The sequence below is a fragment of the Carcharhinus amblyrhynchos genome, chromosome 31, assembly GCF_965287045.1.
Source record: "Carcharhinus amblyrhynchos chromosome 31, sCarAmb.v2.hapA, whole genome shotgun sequence".
NCBI classification, from domain to species: domain Eukaryota; kingdom Metazoa; phylum Chordata; class Chondrichthyes; order Carcharhiniformes; family Carcharhinidae; genus Carcharhinus; species Carcharhinus amblyrhynchos.
The window spans coordinates 14290005-14309958 of NC_137354.1; the positions used below are offsets into that span (position 1 = coordinate 14290005).

Genomic DNA, 19954 nt, shown 5'->3' on the forward strand with positions numbered 1-19954 from the left:
CAAGAATCATAAACTACTTTCACCAGCGAACAGTATTTATAAAACAGAATACTTAACTGTATGGCATTCTCTCCCATCTTGTGAAGTTTTATATTTTACAAAGAAAATGAATAATCCAGAGAAAAATATTCATTGGCTACAACCAGAATTCATAATTGTTTGAACTAAATTTGTTATTAGCTGCATTATAAGTACCTGCATTTTTAAATAAAGTATTTTATAACATTTTGTTTGTTCATTGTCACATCCTTCAGTTGAATACAGTATGTTGAATTAAAATCCAGCAGCTGTTTAAGATGCATAACTTAATTCATAAAAGGAAAATATTAGCTGAATACCAAGAACAGTACAACACAGAACAGGACCTTCGGCCCACCAAGCTGCTCTGATCATGTCCTATCTAGACTGTTCGCCAACTGGTTGGAAATAAAGCTGAATCTTGATTTCATTTTGTAGAGCTTTAGCTCTACTTGCTTTGAAATTTAAACAAAATTCTTCAATGAATACAGACATAAATGTTAACTGGTTAAGCCATTGTGAATCTAGGGTGGGATTTTATGTCCTTGCTTCTCTTGGAATCGTAAAATCCCACCCAAGGGCAATGGATCTTTCCATGCTCCACCCCTCGCCTGCTTCAATTCACAGGGTAGGTTAGGGGGCAAAATTCCAGCCCGACTATTTTGTTTGGTGAAACAACAATGGCATAACCTAACAATGCAGCAATCTGCAAACAGACCAAAAATTAAAAAAGTACTTGCATTATTGTGGCTGTGATAGATCAGGAAACCTGGCACTAGAACCCTGTTGCCTTGACCACTATTTAAAGTTGGATGTAAATTCTCCAATCTAGTGGTGACTACTCCAGATATCCTTTGAGTGCATACAAATCATCATGCAGAATCTGTTCAAAGCCTATTTTTAATGTAAATCAAAGTTACTGAATAATTAAAAGTTAGATTTAAAGTCTGTAACTTATATTTTCCCCATACTCAGTACAAAAGCAGCAACAGCCAAATTGAAATGTAACTAATTTTATTGAGATGATCATACATTCAAAAGTACAAAGTGTGACCAAAGATATTAAGTACTAAATCTATTCTTAAACGCTAAAATTAACATTTTATGCTACTGGGTACTTGTTCAACTCTTAAAAAAGTAGCCTACCTGCATCAATAGTGTTAGTATTCTTATTTAGTAAATGGAGTCAGGCACATAAACATTCACAGGCTTGAAGTGCAAGATGGTATAGTCAGCAATTCCATTGGTCTGATTTGTTTTGAGCCATGTTGAAAATTGTAGTCAAGGGAGAGCTTGGTTGGCACATGAACCGGCCCTACTCTGATTGCTCTATACATGTTTGAGCATATCAAAGCACTAACTTGTATTTAAATAGATTTCCTGGCACAACTTGGCATTGCTAGTTCATAATTACTACTATGCCATATTACAAGAGTTCAGACATTATCTTTGGGCTCTGCACAGCACAGGATAAAAACATCTTGCATAACTAAAGTATAAAATATAATGTTTAAGTGTGCATATTCTGCTATGAAGAAACAGTTTTTGAAGAAACAATACCCCTCTTTTTAAAAAAAACAAAATTCAATTAATATTAAAGCCAATTTGTTTCATCCAACTGTCAAAACGTTATATTGTAATTAAGGCAGTTAATCACAACATACCAGAGAAATAATTCCCATCATGTTTTCCCTTTTCCAATTAAAGCATTCCAATTTCAAAGTTTGAGACAAAGTATTACATTTTCACAAAATAATTCATTTGTGGCTGAGTATGAGATTAAGACTTGGAAACTGCATAAATTATTTATTTTCTCTCCTTCATGTTCTGACTTGAAATTTTCCTGCTTTGGTGACGTATTTCACACCTTTAAATGGTTTGTATCTTTCTCCATACATGTCCAATCGATTCACTTTTAAACCTAGGAGGGAAGCAAATGAATAATAAAATTCCCACCACTTTTACAAAAGTATCTTTTAACTTCTAAAATTAAATTGATGTCCATCTCTACTGAGAAAAAGCAATGCTGACAAAGCTTTGTCACCAATACTCGCTACAAGATACATAACCACAGGTGAGGATGATGCAAAAGCATTAGCAAGATTTTAGTCGTCAATGATTTTGTTTTGTAAGTATTAAAACCCTAACATGTCTATTAGAGTGTAGTGTGCATAAGTGATTAGATCAAAGGCATTCCCATTGCACATTAGATTGTCTCCAGTCAAGGAGAAAATCAGTCAGATGGGCACATTGTTATATTAAAAAGCATAAGTTGGTTAAGTTAGTAATGAAATTCCACAATAGTGTTGCCTATTCATTACAACCACATTGTAATTCTCACCCTATCTTTACTATATGACTGCAAACTGATATGAGAAAGTGGTTTATATATCAAAGATCAACTGCCTACAGTTATGCAGCCTCTGGTGTAGGCCTAAAAGGAAATGGCTACAGGCTGTTGAACATAGAACATAGAACATAGAACATTACAGCGCAGAACAGGCCCTTCAGCCCACGATGTTGCGCCGACCAGTTACAAAAACAATGACCCACTAGCCTATACCAATCCCTTTTCGTCCATAAACCTATCCAGAGATCTCTTAAACGCCCCCAAACTAGACGCATTTACAACTGCAGCAGGCAGGGCATTCCAATCCCTCACCACCCGCTGGGTAAAGAACCTACCCCTGACATCCGTCCTGTAGCTACCCCCCCTTAATTTAAAGCCATGCCCCCTCGTGCTAGCTTTCTCCATCCGAGGAAAAAGGCTATCACTATCCACCCTATCTAAACCTCTAATCATCTTATATGTTTCATCTTATATGTTGAAGGAAACTTGTCACGGCATGTCACCTTATTCTAAAGCACTGGCTCGTAATCTGTTTCTAGCTAGTCCAGCCCAGACTTTAAACTTGAATGGACAATTAACTAAAATATTACTTTTTAATCTATTTCACAATTTCAGTAAATTCCCTTACTACTTTTGATCCTCTTATTTACCATGCTGTTTTTACTATCCTCCACAGATTTCACCACCATTCTACCAAGTCCTGCATCTAAAAATGATGATTACAGATTTAAAACCTCAAATCTATATAGCTCACATTCACAACTTCAGGATGTCTCCAAGCATTTTTACAGTAAATATTGTATTTTATGAATTGTATTCATTGTGTTGTAGAAAACACAGCAAGCTCCTACAAACAGCAGTGTGATACGAATTGATGTTGTTTAGTAATATTGAGGGATAAGCATTGGGCAGGATAACAAGAATAACTTTCCTGCTCCTAAAAGATCGGACAGCACCATTTCTATTCCAGAAGACAGCTGCTCAGAATTCAAAACTGCCTCTGTAGTACACTGAAAAAAATCAGTTTAGTTTATTTTGCGGTCAAGTCTGAGATAGACAGAAGCAACTGCAAAACCAGAACCTCATTGCCCATTAAACCTGCCCTTTGCCTCTACTCTCCATTACTTCCCTTCAAACCAGATTCAAATCCAATTCCATATTCTACCCTCTTCTGTTGCCTGTCCACAGGTGTAAAACAAAAACTGATCCATTCAGAAGGCAAGTCTGAAGCCCTTGACAGAAGGGAAAATAGAGGTAATAGAAATTACAATGCGTTTTTATTATACATAGCAACAAAAGGCTAAACATGGCTGCTGCTCCTTTTTCAACGTGATGAGGTCTTTTTTTAGATGTTTCTGTAAATTTTGAATTTGGACTCATCAGCATATTTGAGATGCACGCCATAAGTTTTTTTTAAAATCAGTGTACAAGTCAAACCTACACATAAATAAAATCAAAATACAGCAGATGCTGAAAATCAGAAATAAAGACAAGGATGATGAAAACCTCAGCAGGTTTGGCAGCATCTATGGAGAGACAGACAAAGTTGAGATTGAGTACAGTATGACTCTTCAGAATCCTAAAGACATTTTTTGCTGCTACTTCCAGAATTCTGGTTTTTAATGTAAATAAACTATTCTTCTCACCTGATACTGCAAGTTGCTGGATCCTAAACTGAACATTGATTGTTGGATTCTCTTCTGGTTTGGGTGCCGTGGATTGTAGGTTAATCAATCCCTTGAGAGTTGGTAACTTTGGCAAGGCAATTTTTCCAATGTCCCAAATTAAAACCTAAGAGCCATGAGAGAGACCACAATTGAATAATTAAATCTATCAATTATCCCTTTATTACTGAACAAGAGGTAATTTTAAGGATCATCTTTTAAGATTTTCATAGCAGAAATCTACAGTATTAATGTTTAAGCAATATTAAATAATGCACTTACTGCTTTGCAAAAGAAAACTGAGCAACAGGCTCAGACTTACCTTAGTGACTGGATCAAATGTATAAGTGCCCTGTGCTGCAGTAAGGGTCATATTTAGTACACCTTTGGGCATGTGAATGATCATTAGAACACTTTCCACTGTCTTTCCCATTGTCTGTTTTGGTCCAATTGTTACATCAAATCGCCCTGTAGACCCACTTTCTCTGAAGCTGATGTTGTGTTTCACATAAACTGGTATGGCAACCAAGCTGAAAATACAAAAATTGATGAGTAGTTTCAAGTTCAAAATTTCTATTCGATATTATCAAGCATATTAGCCTAAAACAAACTAGATGCTTTACATATATGACTGCTTAAGCACAACTGCATCCTTCCCCGCCAAATTATTTTTTTATTCCCCAGTCAGATTTCCTTGGGTCTTATTCCCAGTTGTCAGGCCAAACAGAAAACTGTTTTATATCTTTCCCATTATTGTTATTCAGTGGTCTCTTGATAAAAAATGAAGGTAAAGTCACCATAGCCCCACATGACCACAGGCTGACTGGTGGTGATTTAACCTGAGGGTCAGCACACCTCAGGCCAAGGGGAAGGCTGAGAAGACAAGGCTTTATTCATGGCTGAATAATCTCAGCCAGTACGGGAACTGAACCAATGCTGTAGCACCGCTCTACATTCCTAACCAGCTGTCTACCAACCGAGATCAGCGGTATTTCTTTTTAAAATCTCCAATCAAAACGGCCCCTTAATCTTCCATATTCCAGGGAATACAAGCTCAACTTAAATTGTACCTGTTACATGATAAAACAGCACGAGGCACTTAACAGGACCTTTATAAAACAAAATTAGACTTCAAGCCATGTGAGGTGATTTTAGTGCAAATTGCCAAAGGTTTAGCAAAAGAAACGAATTAGCTTTCAGCTGCCTCGTCTCAAGACTTTGCGACCTTTCTCCAACTTCAAAACCTCAAATTCCCATCTTCTGCTATAATTGTTTTAATTACCTTCCTAATATTCCCTCCTGGTCTGGTATTTTTTGTACCTCTTGCTCGGATGCTACAAAATGACACTCTATATTCTAAGTCCCAGCTAACACGCAAGGTTGCAGCAATGAGAATAGAGGATAAAGAAATGTTGATGCCCATCAGAAGGGATGAAGAGTTTATGATATTGAGCTAATCTGAAAAGCCACTTCAGCCAAATACTCAGTTGGCCCAAGGTTTAAAAAACTCAAATCAATTGCAACCATATATTGAGAATGCAGGATTATTTTTTGTTACTGGTGAACTGACCTAAAACCTCGGCCGTTTGATATTCTAATGCTGCCTGCCATTATGTTTAATTTATCAATATTCAACATTAGTTGGCAATTTTAAGAATGTAAAAGCATAGGCAGCAATTATTTGAATACTACATCGTATCTAGCGCTTTCCTATTTTGAGCAATGAATTATTTTACATATTTGTTTCCTATTTATTATCTCAGAGTGAACTTCCACTTGTTAGAATTTTTAGAAAAGGCAGAACGTCATCTTACTTTTGTGAGCTGACGTGATAAGACATCAAACGGAAATTTCCATCTGGAGGAATGAATGAGAGAACTCGCTCAGATTCCCACCTTTTAAAGCGAACACATGGATGGAAGCTGACATCATCGAGCAGCCTTGGATTCTACCATTGATGAGAATTGGAGTTAAGGCGTGCGTAATTGGCATCTGAACATTTAATGTAGTTAATGAAGTATAAATTTCAGTCATATCTGTAGTTTAAGTTAGCATTATATAGATGCATAGTTAGTAAAAATTGTGCAAAATGAACAAGTGCATTACTTACCATAAAGGAAAGGGTGAGGTCTGGCATTCCAGTTAGCTTAATGCATGCATCAATCACACCTTGGATCTCAGCAAAGACAGTTGATCCTGGCATTAAAAAACTAAAGCCATTTAAAATGCAAACATCAGGAAGATAGTGGCATAGCAGTATTGCCACTTGACAAGTAATCCAGATGCACAGACCAATATTCTGAGGACATGGGTTCAAATCTCACTGTAACAGTTATTAAATTCAATTATTAAAATCTGCAATTAAAAGCTAATGTCAGTGATTGGAACAACGAAACTAATTGTACAACTCTGATTCACTAAAGTCTTTTGGAAAGGAAATTTGCTATCCTTACCTGGTCTGACCAACAAAATCCACAGCAATGTGGCTGAGTCAAAGTGTCCCCTGAAATAGCCCAGAGAGGTACTCAGTACAAGGGCAACTAGTATAAACAACAAATGCAGCCCTCTGCCAGTACCACTCACATACGAGGAAAGGATAAATAAAAGCTTATGGAAACAAAAATTAACCTGTAGCCTATTTAAGACTTATCAAATGTCCAGATAGGGAGTGATGGTACTGAAATTGTTTTTTTGATAATAGTTGTAGGATTTGTTTGTCAACAGAGGAAATAAGGTTGCAAAGTAAATTATTACCTGATTTATCAATGATGGCATCAATTTCTTCTGTAACATCAAAATAAGCTTCATTATTTGTATACTTGACTCCTGCTCTTCGCCAAGGGATATTAGATAGTTGTCCAGTGGGAAGTTGATCTCCTACGTTACTGCTACCTAACAATCAAAAATTTAGAAATCTATAAATTCAAGCAATATATAACTTCATACATTTCTTATGATAGAGTCCTTTAATATTGTACATAATTTTTTGTTAAGAGTAATTCTACAACTGTGTGGATTGCTAAACAATGGAATCTACTTAGCGGTGAATTTCAATATGTAGTTCTATGTTTTCCAACATAAATCAGAAGGGATGTTGAACCTAAAGGACTTGTCTTTCTACAAGTTTTTGTTAAAATAGAGCTAGGAACAAGGAAACCATTGTAGAAACAGTTAAGCATTCTTTGACTAGTGATCTCAACAGCAAAGACCACTGGAGGCCTGAACTACAACGTCATCCCCTTCCTCTTTCACTCATCCATTTGGACCAATGATGTGTTAGCAACAGCTCAACCAGAGAAGCAGACTGATATAAATTACATATTTGCATTCACATTGCCAGTTATGGAAGGACAGATAGACGAACGGTCTCAGAATCACTGCAGTGCAGAAAAACTCCTTTCAGCCTATCCTGTCTGTGCTGGCTCCCTGAAGGAGGAATTCACCTTGTGCCACTCCTTTGTAACCTTGCATATTCTTTTCCGATAATCATCCAATTCCCTCTTGAAAAGTTTTGATTAAACCTGCTTCCACTACACTCAAGCAGTGCAATCCAGATCCTAATTACAGGCCAAGTAAACAGAAGTTTGTCCTCCTGCTGCGTTTTGTCAATTACCATCAATCTGTGGCTTCTGGTTCTAGATCCTTTCACGAGTGGGAACAGCTTCTCTCTACCTATTCATGATTTTGAAAATGTCTGCCAAATCTTAACTCAAGTTCCTTATCCCTGGAACCTTTCTTGTGAATCTTTTCTGCTCCCTTATTAATGCCTTCATATCCTTCCTAAAGTGTGGTGCCCAGAACTGGCCAAATCCTCTAGCAGAGGCTGAACCAGTGTTGAACATAACTTCCTTGCTTTTGTACTTCATATCCTTATTGATGAAGACAATATGCTGTATGCTTTTTTTAACCACTCCCTCAACCTATCCACACACGGACTCAGGTGGAGGTCTTGTACCGTAGAAGTTCTGGGTTTAAGTCCTGCTCCAGAATTTGATGGCCAAAGAAGGTGAGTTCGTTATGTGGCAAAACAGATTGATTACCAGTATGTAAATCCTTCTGATAGAGCGATGGCAGGTGCTAAGATTGGGAGATTCTCCTGGTCAGCCATACTCGAAGTGGAATGGTGCCCCTCAAGCTTTAGCTTCAGGTGACAGGCTAGTGATTTGTTGCAGCAAAAACTAGCTGTAGAAAAAGACATGCACATACTTCACCTGCCTCATGTGTCTTTGCGCACAGGAAGACAATGTAGCAGAATATACCAAAGTCCAACCTCACCCTATCTATGCTGTCGTAACACATTCTCCACTTTGATTTTGATGCAGGGAGGTGGCACAGTGACTAACACTGCTGCCTCACAGTGCCAGGGACCTAGGTTTGATTCTGGCCTTGGGTCATTGTGTGCAGTTTGTACATTCTCCATGTCGGCCTGAGTTTACTCCCACACACCAAAGATGAGCAGATTAGGTTGATTAGCCATGACAAATTGCCCCTAAGTGTCAGGGGGACTAGGAGGGTAAATATGTGGGGCTATGGGGATTGGACCTAGGCAAGATTGTTGCTGATGCAAGCTTGATGGGCCAAATGGCCTCCTTCTGCACCATAGCTTCTATGAACTTATTCTTCCCACCAAAATAAATCACTTCACACTTAATTTCATCTGCCACTTGTCCACCCATGCCCTTTTGAAGATCGACACTCTTCTCCTCAGTTCAGGATACTTGAACATTTTGCATCATATGTAAATTGTGCCCTGTACAGCAAGGTCTTTGCTATGAATGTATTTCAGGAAGAGTAGGGGGTCCTAACATCAACCCCTGGGGAACTCTACTATAAATATTCCTCTAGTTCAAAAATCTTTTGTTTCCTATCATTCAGCCAATTTCATATCCGTGTTGCTGCTGTCTCTTTTATTCTGAGATTGAACTTTGCTCAGTTGTTGTGCAGTACTTTATCAAATACATTGTATATGGACTTCCAAAAGGTATCAAAAGCGTTATCCTCATCAACCTTCTGATCTCATCAAAAGCTCAAGCAAGTTAGTTAACCTGTTTCATTGTTTGATGGGCCATTTAAGATTGCAGTTACAGTTGTGCACTCAATTTACATTGTGCACCATCAAAGTTGACATGCAAATGTGACTTTGGAATCAGTAATTTGCAACACTGAAGGAGATAAGTAAGCCTATTGTGCTGTTTTTTTTTCAAAATTCCTATCTGATTTAGTTTTTCTCCAATTGCCCAGTAAATTAGTCCTCTTCAAGCGCAAGTCTAATTGTACTTTGAAAATTCCAATGGAATCTGTTTCATCAAAATTTCAGGTATTATGTTCCAAATCATAACATCCCTGTGTGGAAAAAAGTCCTTTCATTCCCCTCTGGGTTTTTTGTGTTGCTACAACATTGACAGACCACCAGAATGTTTCTGTATTGTAGGGGTTATCTTGTGTGCCTAACATGTGAAAGGTCCCTGGTTTGAAAACTCCAGGCCAGCCAGTCTAACGTCAGTGGTGGGGAAACTATTGGAAACAATTCTGAGAGACAGAATTAATCTGCATTTGGAGAGGCAAGGACTAATCAACAACAGTCCACATGGTCTTGTCAAGGGGAAATCATGCTTGACTAATTGATTTGATTTTGCAGAGGTGATGAGGAGTGCAGATGAAGGCAATGCATTTGACTTAGTCTACTTAGATTTCAACAAAGTTTTTGATAAGGTCCCACATGAGAGACTAATAGCGAAAGTAAGAGCCCATGGGATCAAAGGAAATTTGGCAAAATTGAATCCGAAACATACTGAGTGGTAGGAAGCAGAGGACGATAATCAAGGGGTATTTTCTGACTGGAAACTTGCATCCAGTGGGGTCCCACAAGGATCACTGTTGAGTCCCTTGCTGTTTGTGATTTAGGCAAATGATTTAGACTTGAATCTAGGAAGGTTGATACGAAAATTGATGGGGCAGTAAATGTGAGAAGAATCACCTTAGATTACAGGAGATATAGAAAGGCTGGTCAGGGTGGATCTGGGTAAACTAGTCTTTCGGAGAGTTGATGCAGACTCAATGGGTTGAATGGCTTCCTTCTGCACTGTCGGAATTCTATGGGTATGCAGGTCCCTTAGGGTAACAAGACACACGAATTAAGTGATTAAGAAGACATATGGTATACTTGCCTTCATTAGCCAAGAAAAAGTTTAAGAGCAGGAAGGTTATGCTGGAACTGTACAAAATGTTGGTTAGGTCACAGCTAGAGTATGGTGTGCAGTTCTGGTATCCATATTATTGGAGGGCTGTGATAGCACTGCAAAGGGAGCAGATGACATTTACCAGGATGTTGCCTGTGCTGGACAGTTTCAGCAATGAAGATAGGTTGAATAGACTGGGATTGTTTTCCTTGGAGCAGAGGAGACTGAGGGTGGACATGATTGAGATGTGTAAAATTATGAGGGAATTATTAGTAGGCAGTAAGAAACTTTTCCCCTCAGTGGGGAGACAAATGACTTGGGGGCATGAAGTTACGGTAAGGGACAGGAGGTTTAGAGGAGGCGTGAGGAAAAACATTTTCAATTAAAGGGTGGTGGGAGTCTAAAAATCACTACCTCCAAGGGTGGTGGAAACAGAAACCCTCATCACATTTAAGTAGTATTTAGATGTGCACTTGTGATGCCAAGACACACAAGACTATAGATTAAGTCCTGGAAACTGGGAATAGAAAAGTTAGGTGGTTGTTTTTAACTAGAGCAGATGCGTTGAGCTGAAGGGCCTCTTCTGTGCTTTTGACCTTTCTGGCACTGCAGCACATAGCATTTCATACTGAATGCCTCTAAAAGCATATCCAATGTATTCCATCTCTAAATGCCAGAGCTAAAAAATAATTACCGGTCTACATGGATAACCAGCAATTAAAGCATGATCCCAACTCAGACTGTGACTCTAGATAAGGCTCTGTCCTTCGGGGAACAACGGAAGAAATCAGCAACATAGGTCAAAACCAGAAACAACTTACTAACCAAACTTGTTGGATCTATCTGGGATGTTGCTGTCACAACATAGGCGAGGGGATTAAGGGTTATGGGGAGAGGGCGGAAATGTGGAACGGAGACACAACAGAACAGCCATGATCTTATTGAATGGCAGGGCAGGCTCGAGGGGCTAGATGGCCTGCTCCTGCTCCTATTTCTTATGTTCTTACAACACTCTCACCCTCAGCACTTGCTCTATTATACACAGCAGCACAGTACTTGCACCCATCTGACAAAGGCCATCACATGCACATCCTGATGACACTCAATTGAATGCCATAATCTGTATCATAATAGGAACCTCTGCTCAACATCCCTCCCTGGCTTCCTGCCCTCACTCCACTACATATCCCCCAATGGACGAAAACTGGTTGAAACCATTGTACTGTGCACTGCACTTACTAGTCCATGATGTGTTAATGATGATGATCATGTTCACCCCACCTATGTCAGTGCCCAACATGAAGAACTCTTCCTGAGCAAGATCCACAGCAGACATAATTTGTATTAACAAGTTGGAAACATGGGTTCACTGACAAGCTCTGTGACAAATTTGTCAAGTATCTGTCAGCAGTGGTCCCTGTTAAACAGGTTTAGAATAGGTCAAGGCCCTTGTGCAGTCAACCACCACTGCTGAGCCTCAGTATTAACCCCTCTGCACTCGGGGAGACGCATAAAAAAATTCTACACATGATTGAGGAGTGTCCCCTCTACAGACGAAATACCCTAAACTCAACAAACAAGGAGGCTATCATTTGGTTTCAGGGGTTAGTGTTTGCTAACTGAAATAAAACTTTTTAGTAAATATTTGAATTCTTTACTGATTACTGATCCACATGCCAAAAGAAACAATTCCTTCCTCCTTGCTCTGTCAAAACCTCTCACACTTTTGAACATCTGATAAGGTAGGAGAACTGCTTCTTACCTGTAATAGTGTTAACAACGGAACGAAGAATTGTAGGAGGTTTAATGAGTTCTTTTAAGATATTGGATTCAGTAGCCAATGGAAAACCGTTATCCAACATCTCTTCCAGGAGCTCGTACACAATCACAACATTATCCTTAATTGCAGCCTCAGAGCATTCTCCAAAATAGTCCTGAAGAACAATTAGTCACAACACAATTTCTTAACTAATCTATCAGTGCCATACTGAAGATTTTGAAATTTATTGCACCTTCTGGGCATCCAAAGCACTTCACAGCCGACGAAGTACTTTGAAATACTGTTACATAGGAAATGCAGCAGTGATGGGCAACCTAGGCTACCAAATAGGCCGTGAATGATTCTCCTTCATCTTGGTGGGCGGTAAGATCGTAATTATGTGCATTAACCAGGCATAAGATTAAATACATTTAATACACACCAAATATTTCATAACAATTACAGAAAATGTTAAATCATTCATATATTATTAGAATCATCATCAACTTAAAATGGCAAAACAGAAATATTTATGCTTACCTTTATTAAAATAAAAAAGTAACATTAAAAAGTGCATTCTCATCTTCACTGATGTCATAACCAAAATGGTCCCCCAGAAGGGGCAATTCTGCTAACTAGGCTCAAGTACCCAGAGTTTGCAGGGCATGCCAACTGAACTGTAGTAACACTTTGATAGGATGCAGAGAGAGCACTCAGCTCTCAGTTACTGTGGGCAATCGACATGCATCTCACTTGCTTTAAGTGTGTATCACTTTAGTAATATCTACAGGGAAAAAAACTACAGCAGAATCTGCTTGTGTGCAATAGTCAACAAAACATTTAACAGGTCATACTCAGAATCCTGATGGGCCACAGCTTGCCCACCACTGATCTACAGCAATATGGTAATAATGGTGATGAAGGACTGGAACACCAGGGATAACTATCCTGTTCTTTGAGATAGTGCCATAGGATCTTTATGTTTGCCTGAAAAACAGACAGAACCTTGGTTTATGCCTCATCTGAGAGGGAATTTCTCTCTGACAGTGCATGTATCACTCCCTAACTGTTCTTGGGCTCTCGGGGAAATCAAGGGGCAATGGGGACTGGGGTAGGAAAGCGAGATTGCAGCCCAACATCAGCCATAATCATATTGAATGGCTATACTGTCTACCTTCTGCTCCGATTGTGCCCTCCTGAGTTCTTGTATTCCACTGTCAATCTTGTTTTAGAACAGAATCATATAATGCAGAAGGAGGCTATTTGCCTCATTGAATCTGCAACAACCACAAACCAACCCATGCCCTATCTCTGTGACTTCACGCATTTACCAAGCTAGTTACTGTGTGTAGAGTTTGCACATTCTCCGCATGTCTTTGTGGGTTTCCTCCCACAGATGAAAGATGTGCAGGTTAGGATGACTGGCCACACTAAATTGACTCTAGCGTCAGGGAGATTAACAGGGTAAATATGTGATGTTAGGGGAATGGAGCCTGATTGGGATCATGCTTGGTGTAGGCTGAATGGCCTCCTTTTGCACTGGATTGTAGAGTAATCCCCCTGATACTAAGGGGCGATTTAGCATGGCCAATCCACCTAACCTGCACATCTTTGGACCACGGGAGTAAACCTTGAATAACGTTTTTGTTTCTGTCTTCACGGAGGAGGACGTGAATAATCTGCCGGGTGTTAGAGATGGAAAGATGGTAGGACTGGAGGGTCTTAATGACATTACTGTTACTAGAGAGACGGTGCTCGACAGACTGGAGGGGCTGATTGTGGACAAGTCGCCAGGACCGGATGGAATGCATCCGAGGGTTCTGAAAGAAACGGCGGAGGTGATAGTGGATGCCTTGGTGGTTATTTTCCAGACGTCGCTGGATTCCGGGGAAGTGCCGGAAGATTGGAAAACAGCTAATGTTACGCCATTGTTTAAGAAGGGTGCCAGGCAAAAGGCAGGGAATTATAGGCCGGTTAGTTTAACGTCTGTTGTAGGTAAAATGTTAGAATCCGTCATCAAGGAGGAAATAGCGAGGCATCTTGAGGGGAATTGCTTGATAGAGCAGACGCAGCACGGTTTCGTTAAAGGGAAGTTGTGTCTGACAAATTTACTGGAGTTCTATGAGGATGTGTCTAGGGTGGTGGATAGAGGAGAGCCGGTGGATGTGGTCTTTCTGGATTTTCAGAAGGCATTTGACAAGGTACCTCACAAGAGGTTATTGCAGAAGGTCAGGGGACATGGAGTTGGGGGTAGGGTGTTAGCGTGGATAGAGGATTGGTGGTCAAATAGGAGGCAGAGAGTGGGGGTCAATGGGTGCTATTCGGATTGGCGGATGATGACTAGTGGAGTGCCCCAGGGGTTGGTGCTGGGGCCTCAGCTATTTACCATTTATATAGATGATCTGGAGGAGGGAACCGAGTGTATGGTGTCGAAATTTGCTGATGACACCAAGATTGGTGGAACGGCAAATTGCGCGGAGGGTGTGGAGAGTCTGCAGAAGGATCTAGATAGGCTGGGCGAATGGGCCAGGAACTGGCAAATGGAATTTAATGTTGGCAAGTGCGAGGTGGTCCACTTTGGTAGGAATAATGGTAGGAAGGATTATTACTTACGTGGAGAAAAACTGCAGCAGGCGACGGTGCAGAGGGACCTCGGGGTCCTTGTGCATGAGTCGCAAAAACCCAGCTTGCAGGTGCAGCAGGTGGTCAGGAAGGCGAATGGGATGCTGGCCTTCATAGCGAGGGGGACTGAATATAAAAGTAGGGAGGTCTTGCTGCGGCTGTATAGGGCATTGGTGAGGCCGCAGCTGGAGTACTGTGTGCAGTTTTGGGCGCCGTACTTACGCAAGGATATTTTGGCCTTGGAGGGAGTGCAGAGGAGGTTTACTAGGCTGATGCCGGAGTTGAGGGGGTTGAGCTATGAGGAGAGGCTGAATAAACTAGGCTTGTACTCGTTAGAGTTTAGAAGAATGAGGGGAGATCTCATTGAGACGTATAAGATGATGAATGGGATGGATAGGATAGAGGTGGAGAGACTCTTCCCGCTCAGAAAGGACAGTAGGACTAGGGGGCACAGCCTCAAGATAAAGGGGGGGCGGTTTAGAACGGAGTTGAGGAGGAACTTCTTCACTCAAAGGGTGGTGAATCTCTGGAATTCTCTGCCCGTTGAAGCGGTGGAGGCTACCTCGCTAAATATTTTTAAGACGCGGGTTGATGGGTTTTTGATAAGAGAGGGGATTAAGGGTTATGGGGAGAGGGCGGGAATGTGGAACTGAGCCACGACAGATCAGCCATGATCTTATTGAATGGCGGGGCAGGCTCGAAGGGCTAGATGGCCTACTCCTGCTCCTATTTCTTATGTTCTTATGTAAACTGGAGTATCCAGACGAAACCCACGCAGACACAGTGAAGAACATGCAGATTCCACACAGTCACCCAAGCCAGGAATTGAACCCAGGTTCCTGGTGCTGTGAGGCAGCAGTGCTAATCACTGTGCCATTCCCTCAAATCTCTGAAGGGGGCAACTTGAATCCATAATGACTGACTTAAGAGGCCAGATTGCACATAAAAAAAAATTGGTAAATTTCACCAATTCATTCATAGAATCCTACTTTGCAGAAGGAGGCCATTCAGCCTATCCAGACTGCACCCACTACAATCCCACCCAGGCTTTAATCGCTATAATCCCATGCATTTACCCTAGCTAGTCTTCCTGACACTAAGGGGATATTTAGCACAGCCAATCCACCTAACCCGCACATCTTTGGACTGTGGGAGAAAATCAAAACCTACGCAGACATAGGGAGAATATGCAGACTCCACACAGACAGTGAGTGACCCAAGACCAGGAATCGAATCCTGATGCTGTGAGACACTGTGCCATCCCTCAAGTCTCTGAAGGGGGCACATGAACCCACAATGATTTGATTCAAGAGGCCAGACTGCACATGAAAGCATTAGAAACTTCATCAATTTATTGTCTCTGAAGGCAAGGGAGGTGGGAGAGACTTGAACCCACAATGATTTCACTCAGGATGGCAGAGTGGCACACTGGTTAGCATTGCTGCCTCACAGTGCTAGGGCCCTGGGCTCAATTCTGGCCTTGGATCACTGTCTGTGTAGCATTTGCACATTCTGCCCATGTCTGCCTGGGTTCCCTCCAGGTGCTCCAGTTTCCTCCCACAGTCCAAAAATGTGCGGGTTAGGTGGATTGGCTATGCTAAATTGCCCCTTAGCATCAGGGGGACTAACTAGGGTAAACGCTTGGCCCTTTCGCGACGGGTGGGGGATTAACAAGGTGGGGGTTGCAGGGGATAGGATGGGATTGTTGTGGATGTGGGCTGAATGGTCTCCTTCTGCACCGTGGAGATTCTACGACTCAAAGAGGCCAGACTGCGGATTGGTGAATATTACCAAATAATTAACATGGGGGTTTAAATGCAATTCTTCTGAAGTGAACGAGAAAACAAACAGAGGGTGTGGAGATGTTTTGAGTCATTTTCCCCCACCCCCCGGCCCTCACTCACCTGCAAAGTTTCCGCCACCCGATGGAGGAACTCGATGACGAACAGGGGGGGCACCTCGGACTGGATGACGGCGACGAAGAAGATCTTGTGGCGGTAGGTGCTGAGCAGGTAGTGGTGCGGGGTGGGGATGACCGGCGGCACATTGTCCGCCTCGCCCGCCTTCTCCTGCGCCTCGAAGAAGTAGTCGCAGACCGAGCGGCTCACCACGCTCTTCCAGTGCTTCTCCAGGAAGATGTCGCCGCTGGAGTTGATGAGGAACAGGCTGTGGATCATTTTAAACCCCGGCCTGGGTGGCGGGGGGTGGGTGACCTGTTTTTCTTTTACTTCCGAGCAGCGGATCCAGACGGAGCGGCCTTCACCCTCATTGAGTCAAACAGCAGCCTCCCAGCAACATGGCGGCCCTGCCGGAAGCAGCTGCTGCTCAAAGAAACCGGCATCAAAACAAATCAAATATTTATTAAACCAAACAGACTGAAACCCCACTTATAAAACAGCAAGACACATTGTGCCCACTGCAGACAGTGCACATCTTTATTTTACATTGTGTCCCATAAACTTAAAGACACTACATTGTAAAAGTTTATTTATTAATGTCATATTAACACTGCAATGAAGTTACATTGAAACTGTAGCTTTCACCAGTATAAATGTGTGAATATTGCAATATATAATAGTAACTTACTGCAGATGCTGAAGAGACAGTGCCGGAAAATCTCAGCAGGTCTGGCAGCATCTGTAAGGAGGGAAAAGAGCTGTTTTGAGTACAGCTTTGACAAAGGGTCATCTGAGCTGAAACGTCAGCTCTTTTCTCTCCTTCCAGATGCTGCCAGACCCGCTGAGATTTTCCAGTGTTTTCCTTTTAGTTGAATATTACAAAGATGTCTTTAACTTCTCTTGCTAAGCCTGCACGTATTTAACATTTCATCACAACTAACCACCCCTTTCCCATCTACTTTCAATTTTTACAAAAAATTATGAAATAATGAAAATAATACTTGTTTTTAATCTTCTTCAAATACTCCATTCTGCACCCTCTCCTTTCCTTCTTCCCCTATGTACGGTATGTTTTGTCTGTACAGTACGTAAGAAACAATACACTGTATCCAAATATACGTGATAATAATAAATTATATCAAATTTATTTTGGGTTGCTCACTAGTATATCAGGGCGTTTAGTTTTAATGCCTAGAAAATTTCATCCTATCTCTGAATTTGGCAAACCTACATTTGAGCTCATGTCTTAGAGTCAATTATTTGTAATGGGTGTACCCAGACTATCAAATGTAAAGATAATTATTTTCTCTACCATATTGCACTTTATGCATAAAAGTTATAAAAGTGTATTGCAAAACATTCCAATTTCAAAATTAAATGAAGTGCTGTAAAATTCAACTTGTCTCCAAAGAGCATATTAATACTATTGTGGTGAATCTGAACAGACAGCCCTTGAATGTTCATGATGGCAGTTTTCAGGACCAGGTGGAAGGGGCCATTGCGGCCCCACTACCAATCAAAAACTGAAGAATCCTTTAAAGACACGGTGCAATGTTGGTCAGAGGAGTTGAATGATCTCCAACAGGGCTGCTTCGAGTCAGTAGACTGGTCAGTATTTAAAAACTTTGCAACCAACCTGAAAGAGTATACCACACATTTTTTGTGTGTAGTAGTAAGTGTGTAGAAGACTGTGTGCCAAAAATGTAAATCCGTGTGTTTCCCAACTGGAAACCATGGATGAATAGGGATGTCCACTGCTTGCTGAAGTCCAGGTCTGAGGTGTTCAAGTAAGGTGACCCTGACCTATACAGAAAACAAGATATAATCTACGGAGATCAATCAAAGATGCCAAAAGTATCGGACCAAGTCAGGGTCCCAGGCTAGACACACAGACTTCTGCCAACTATGGCAAGGTCTGCAAGACATAACAGGCTACAAGATGAAAGCATGGAAAATCGCTGGCTCCAGTGCACCCCTTCCCCAACGGACTCCATGCATTCTAAGGCCATTTGGAGCAAGAGGTCAGCGAGGGCACACCTTCCATCTCAGAAGCCTGACAAATCTGCGTGGTCACAGTTGCAAACGTCAGAGCAGTCTTCTTGAAAGTCAACCCACGGAAAGCTTTTGGCCTGGATGGGGTATCCAGATGAGCACTCAGATTCTGCATAGGCTAGTTCGTGGCGGTCTTACCAAATTTTACAGATGCATCACCGAAAGCATTGTTGTATCACAGCTTGGTATGGCTCCTGTTCTATCCAAGATTGCAAAAAACTACAAAAGATTGTGAATGGAGCCCAGTCCATCACACCAATCAGCCCCTCATCCATTGACTCTGTCTACACTGCCTCGGAAAAGCAGCCAACATAATTAAGGACCCCACGCACCCCGGACATTCTCTCTTTCATCTTCTTCCACCGGGAAAAGGTACAAAAATCTGAGGTCACGTACCAACTGACTCAAGGACACATTCTTCCAAGCTGCCATCAGACTTTTGAATTGACCTACCTTGCACTAAGTTGATCTTCCTCTACACCCTAGCTATGACTGTAACACTACATTCTGCTTGTACTCGTTAGAGTTTAGAAGAATGAGGGGAGATCTCATTGAGACATATAAGATGATGAATGGGATGGATAGGATAGAGGTGGAGAGACTCTTCCCGCTCAGAAAGGACAGTAGGACTAGGGGGCACAGCCTCAAGATAAAGGGGGGGCGGTTTAGAACGGAGTTGAGGAGGAACTTCTTCACTCAAAGGGTGGTTAATCTCTGGAATTCTCTGCCCGTTGAAGTGGTAGAGGCTGCCTCGCTAAATATTTTTAAGACGCGGGTTGATGGGTTTTTGATAAGAGAGGGGATTAAGGGTTATGGGGAGAGGGCGGGAATGTGGAACTGAGCCACGACAGATCAGCCATGATCTTATTGAATGACGGGGCAGGCTCGAAGGGCGAGTTGGCCTACTCCTGCTCCTATTTCTTATGTTCTCCCTTCTTTCTCTATGAACGGTACGCTTTGCCTGTATAGTGCACAAGAAACAATACTTTTCACTGTACACTAATACATGTGACAATAAATCAAATCAGAAATTCCCCCTCCACATCTGCAGCCCCGCCCCCTATCAGCAGCCATTGAAACCCTGCCCGCTCCAGCTGCTTAGCATCGCCCTCTTGCCCCGTCCGAGCACAGAACCGCTCTTTGTCCCGCCCCTCCTTGCGTCGCTAAGCCCCGCCCCCGCGACGTTCGGCACCTTCCCGCCGTTCGTTAGCCGCCACGCTTTCCCGCACGTGGTGGCTCCGCCCCTTCCCCGGCTCACGGCCTCTGATCGCCTTCTTCCCCCCCAGACGTCGTCGGGTGCCCCGCTCGGCCCACGGCCATGAACCCCGCCCCCTTCCCGACTCGCGGCTGGGAGCTCCACCCCCGCCCGGCTCGCGGTCGGGAACGCTGCCCCTTTACCTGCCCGCGGCCAG

General features: G+C 42.0%; 1 protein-coding gene across 1 annotated transcript; it reads right to left on the reverse strand.

Annotated features, from left to right (window-relative positions):
* Positions 1-1015: 1015 nt before the first annotated feature.
* On the reverse strand, positions 1016-19126 carry LOC145360582 (AP-1 complex subunit mu). The gene is made up of 9 exons (XM_080215916.1): positions 18127-19126; positions 16497-16913; positions 11974-12145; positions 6787-6924; positions 6143-6228; positions 5847-5980; positions 4355-4562; positions 4015-4159; positions 1016-1939 (listed from the first exon to the last, which is right to left on the reverse strand). Exons 2-9 carry the CDS (start codon positions 16767-16769, stop codon positions 1839-1841), a joined length of 1257 nt encoding a protein of 418 aa, XP_080072042.1. The 5' UTR covers positions 16770-16913; positions 18127-19126; the 3' UTR covers positions 1016-1838.
* Between the last annotated feature and the right edge of the window lie 828 nt (positions 19127-19954).